This window comes from Cavia porcellus, unplaced genomic scaffold, assembly GCF_034190915.1.
Source record: "Cavia porcellus strain 051 isolate PalLab524CR breed Dunkin Hartley unplaced genomic scaffold, mCavPor4.1 scaffold_9, whole genome shotgun sequence".
Classification (NCBI taxonomy): Eukaryota; Metazoa; Chordata; class Mammalia; order Rodentia; family Caviidae; genus Cavia; species Cavia porcellus.
In genome coordinates, this window is record NW_026947492.1 from 66,247,299 (window position 1) to 66,253,024 (window position 5,726).

Here is a 5,726-nt window from a genome sequence, read left to right on the forward strand (position 1 = left end):
TTACTTAGATGTGAAAGCACGGACCACGTAGTCACGAATCTGCTTGGTTCTCACTCCATAGATGATAGGGTTGAGGGCAGGTGGGATGACTACGTAGAGATTGGCAATAAGAATGTGGACATAATGCGGGACTTTTTTGCCAAATCGGTGAGTGAGGAAGGAGAAAAGTGACGGTGTATAGAAAATACACATGACTCCCACATGTGACCCACATGTGCTCAGTGCTTTATGACGAGCATCTTGAGATGGGAGGCGGAACACTGCACGGAGAATGTAAGCATAGGAGATTCCAACCAGGGCCACATCCACAAGGAGAAAGGAGGCTACAAATAGACCATATATAGCATTCATTTGAATGCTGGCACAGGCTAATTTGGCAATGCCCATGTGCTCACAGTAGGAGTGGGCAATAACTCGAGCATCACAGAAGGGCAGACGATGAGTTAAGTACACAATGGGTAACATGAGCAGAACTGGGCGCATTACAATACCCGCACCGATCCCTGCCAACACCCTGGGTGTCAGAATGGTTGTATAATGCAATGGCACACAGATGGCCACATAGCGGTCAAAGGCCATGGCCAACAGAACTGCGGACTCCATTCCCGTGAAGGTGTGTATCAGAAACATCTGAGCAACACAGGTTCCAAAACTGATTTCATGTGCATCAAACCAGAAGATACCTAACATTCGAGGCACTGAAGATGTGGAAAGTGCTAGATCAATAGCTGATAAGACGGCGAGAAAGCAGAACATAGGCTCCCTCAGCACAGGGTCAGACCAGATGACCAGGAGAATTGTAGCATTGCCCAGCAGAGCCATTATGTACACGGTGCAAAAAGGCAGGGAGATCCATCCATGGAAAGCCTCCAGTCCAGGAATGCCTACAAGGAAAAAGGTGTCTGGGTGGAAAGTGGTAGTGTTGGTGTGGATCATCGTGACACTGATGAGAAGTACCTGACAAACTCTAGAAGGAAAATGTAGACTTAGCAGTGCTTAAGCTCAAATTTGTAAAGCTTAACCTCTATCTTTATTATTCTTCCTTAAATAATGAAAAAATTTGATTACTAATAAGAAATACACATAGATTGAACACTTCAAATGGAATGGAAATTGAATTAATAGTAAACTTTGAACACTGTAATATGCATTTTCTCAATTCTTATACAGAAACTAGAATTTTTAATAGCATGTCACATATTTAAATTTCAATTTCTTATTCTGTTTAATGACATTACATGCCTCACTTTACCGCTTCAGCACATAACATTACAGAAGGACAGATAGAAACGGTAGAATAGAATGTATGACTCAACATACAAAACTCTTGGTATGCCTAGATGTACATAATGCTAGACACTGGAGCAGAATTTTAGTTTGTATCTTTGTTTTGGTGTGTATTTAGAAAATCAACCAAACAAATTAGTGTGCTGCTTTAATTTCTGTTTCATATGCCCACTTTCATTCTCCCACAGATACACTGTTTCGTGATATGAAAACATTTACTAAAAGATACGGAATGTTGCTCACAGAAACCATATCCAAAGAAAGATGCATTTTTTGCTACTAGGATCCTGATTAGAATTTAATTAATAAGGAATTCCAAATGTTATACAGGTTGAAAAATTCTCAGAAGCAGCCAAAAATAAACATGCAACACTTATGCTCTTCCCTCAGTGGGGACACTAAGGATTGTTGGTGTCTTAAAGAAAAAAGCAAATGGCAGTCAATAGGCAGTTGAAGAAATTCATGTTTCTGAATTATTTCATTTTATTTGTGATTTTCCTTGCATCCTTCCTGCAGTTCTTGCTTCCTTCCTCTCTCTTATTCTTTTTTAATTAAAAAACAGTAAAGGAACAAATAAAAAAGAGCAATATAGAGGGGTATAGAGTAAAATAGAAGGAAGAATGAAAAGATGAGACAGAGACACTGAAAAGATGGAGAACCATCACTGTTAACGTGACCCCACAACCTAAGGCAAATTCTAAATTCTGAAAATTATGTTACTCATGACTGTTTTAAAAAAAATAATTTCTACATTCAATACATCCCACTAAGACTGTGTGTAGTGTCCATCTCCAATGTTTTCATCACTCTTTCTGTCATTTTTGTAATCAACTTTATAAGTCCACACTCACCATTTGTCCTCTGCTAGCCTTATTTATTACATGTTATCATAGAGAACCTAAATACAAATAATTGCTAGGTATAGAAATTACTATTCATACCTTAAATTATCACCATAGATGGTTATTTCAAAAATTTAGGTGTCCTAGTCTGTAATAGTAAAGTGTTCTTTGTGTCAAGAAATCTTTCCTCAGTAGTGGATGAAGAATAGTGGTTAATTACTAAGTTAACTGCAGCACGTTCCTTAACTGTTCTATAGCAATCTGTGCCCACTGCCTGTTTCTACAAGAGATTCATGGGATGCTTACTTCCAGGAAGACATTTGGAATATATTTTACAAAGGAAATGGACCTCAAAGATTTTAAAGTCTCATCAAATGGTTGAAGTATGTATGTGTCCAGAGCAAGGGAAAAGTACATAGGAAATGATGGAATTTCAGGAACAGAGTGGCAACAAGAGAAATAAAAGCCATTATTTATTCCAGGCAGATATAAAAAACATACCTGATGCACATTTATTCTCAGACAGAATCTCCTTAATATTCTCATCTATCTGAATTTGGTATTTCAATATCTACCGGAAATTTGATTTGTGTTAGATCAGCAATTTAATAGTTCAGTAACAAGAAAAATAAATTTTAAAAAACACATAGATAAAAGGGCAATGTATTCTGCATTCCAAGTTATTAGAAGCAAAGAAATTTTGTCATTTTTCAAGATACCTAAATCTATACTTTCTTAAATATTTTCATGTACTTTCCTTATGACCCTGGGATGGGTGCATTTTCAAGGCAGTCTGTCTTTTATTGTCTGTAAAAGTTTCGTGGTAAAAAGTCTCTTTTGATCATTTGTATAATTAGAGGTGTAATAGTGATTTCAGCTACAATTTGAGTAAAACCACCCGACTATTATCTAGATATTGGTATCCAAGAGGAACAAGGTCAAAACAAAAATATTTGCAAGATGTACAGTCAAGGAGTAAAGCAGTTAAACATACTTAAGGAAACAGGGAATCTGAAGTGGAAATGGCAAACCTTTAAAAAGAAGGAAAGTCAAGAACAAGATACGCTATTTGGAGGAAACACACTATGGTGGGCTCATGAAAACGTTTTATCTTCTCGGATATTTTAGCCTTAGGCTAATGAATAGTGTAATAAGGTGGAACACAAGAAACCTTGGAAAGAAAGTAGGATACTTTCAGTCATGGAAATATATTCGTATGACTTAATCAATGTAAATGACAATGTCAGATTTTGTGTTAAATAAAACTTTCTGTATTTGTAAATGACATCTATGAAAACCAGGAATCTTGTCAAATAAGGTTATTAAAGAGTAATAAAAATATTTTCTTTTTTGGATAAATCCAAAAGGTGCAGTCTAGGAGAAATAAAATTCTTTTAACTAACACCTGCGGGCTTGATAATTTTAAATTCATTTCAATTGGTATATACAAACAAAAGTACACATATCAATAGGGAACTCCATAATTAAAGAAAAAATAAACTGCATTTCACTTTTTATAAATATCAGATAGTATTGTGTTTTAATTACAAATAAACTAATGGAAAATTGCATATCTTAAATCATATAATTTTATTCTAGAGGAAGGCAATATGTGAAACAGTTAAGTGTATCTACAATGATTTGGACAAAATGAGGACATATTCAAAATAATGAAATTTTGTAGTTTTCAGCCATGCATTAGTACCAGTCAGTGCTAATATTAGCATCATTGTTTTCTAGCCACAAAATTATAAAAAAAAATGATTGATACAATTCTTTAAACCAATACATTTTTCTCTCACTATTAGATTTTTTCAAATCATTATTATTTACTTGGTTCATTGCAACCCCATGTCGGGCATTACATACAATTCTGAGTTCTGGGGTCAGTCTAATACCTGCTTTATGGTTGCAGTCCAAAGGAAGTAAATAAGCATTGCTGTTAGCTGTGTCACATTTCACAACTATTAATAAATATTTTTGGGTCCCATTTTCATGTACAATGAGATGGTAAAGAAACATTCTTACCAGTATCATTAGATTTGAAGACAATTGTGTTTTGTTTTGTTTTGTTTTTTGTTTTCCTTTTTCTCTTTTTATCGGTACCAGGGATTGAACTCACGACTGCCTGCTTGCAAGGCAGGTGCTTATGCCACTGAGCTAAATCCCCAGCCCCCAAGACAATTGCTTTAAAATAGTTTAAACCATATTCCAAAGATAATCCTGCTATGCATTATTCTTTAGATATCAGTAGACTAAGTGTGTAAATCCAAATGATTTTAGTAGTGTTTTATGAAAATTGCTAGTCACAATTCTTCTTCATTTTCTAAGCTTCATCCTTACACTTCTTTCCCCAAGGTATGTGGCCTCCTCTTTTGCTCTTCTGCTGTGCCTCTGTCTCTTTGTCCTTCCCTAAATTTTACGGAAGTACTTCTCACAAGAGACATAGGAATAACTCACCGGATTGAGCCCAGGATGGAATCCTGTCTCTGTTTTTTCTCATCCTATCTTGTTCACTTTTTATGAGATTACTTCACATTGCCTGAGGGACCTGCAATACAAAATTCCCTAGAGATGATCTGTAAGCCAAAAAAAGTCTGAGAATTACTTGGTACTGTTGCCTTGACTCAGGAAGGGTGCAAAATTAAGGCACCTACATTGCTAAGAAAATCAAGTCAGAAAATGGCAAAACAGAGGCACTCAGCATTCTTTTCCTCTCACAATCCCTGATTATTAACCATTCATGGAAAATAATTTGTGACAGTTCTGTCATACAAATGAGGTTTTTCAGCAACCTAGTGGAGCAAGAATTAGAAAAGACATATAGAAAATTGTAAGAAGAAAATTTCACTTACCCATGTGAAATCCTTCTGTTCACTGACGGTTAACAGCACTCGGCCACAGAGTCCCTTCTAGGGAAAGAGGGCTCAATGTGGCATGTCTGTGCAGTGGAGCACCACTGGCCTTATAAGGGAATGAATTTTCTCATTTAATTTTTGTCGTTAGTAACAACATGGCTGTACTTAACTGATATGAAGAAAACTATCTTATTACAGAAAGATGAATGCTATATGATCTTACATGTGAAATTTTTAAAAAAGGAAAATCTTCAACTCAACAGATAGGTTGCCAAGGCACTGGAGAGAAAATATTTAAGGTCATAAAATTTTAGCTAAGAAGAGGAGTAATTTCAAGAACTTTATATTCAAAAATGGGAACTATACTTCATAATATTCTATCATATACTTGAAAATTACTTTTAAAATAGTTAATATTTTGTTTTCTACTAGCACGCAAGACCAGCTTGTCATGAGAATGATATTTGTCATGAGCTTTGAAAAAGTGAGCCAGAGAGCTGAACATTTTCCTGACTCTGATTAACATGAATGTAAATGTCTTTGGGTTTCAGCCCCATCCAAATGCTCTACACTGAATTTTATTGTCTGACATCTCATGAGTATACCAATGTTGACATTTTACCTCTGTAAAATATCTTTTTTCCAATAATTTATTTAAGTATCTAATAAGCTTGTGTTAATAACCTATGAATCAAGGATAAATCTATGTGAAAATACAGAGTTTTACGTTAGAAAGGAT

The 5,726-nt window shown here is 35.3% G+C and overlaps 1 protein-coding gene across 1 annotated transcript; it reads right to left on the bottom strand.

Moving 5' to 3' along the window:
* On the bottom strand, window positions 1-936 carry LOC100727476 (olfactory receptor 52J3-like). Its single transcript, XM_003465289.4, has one exon. It carries the CDS (start codon window positions 934-936, stop codon window positions 1-3), a length of 936 nt encoding a protein of 311 aa, XP_003465337.2.
* Window positions 937-5,726: the final 4,790 nt, after the last annotated feature.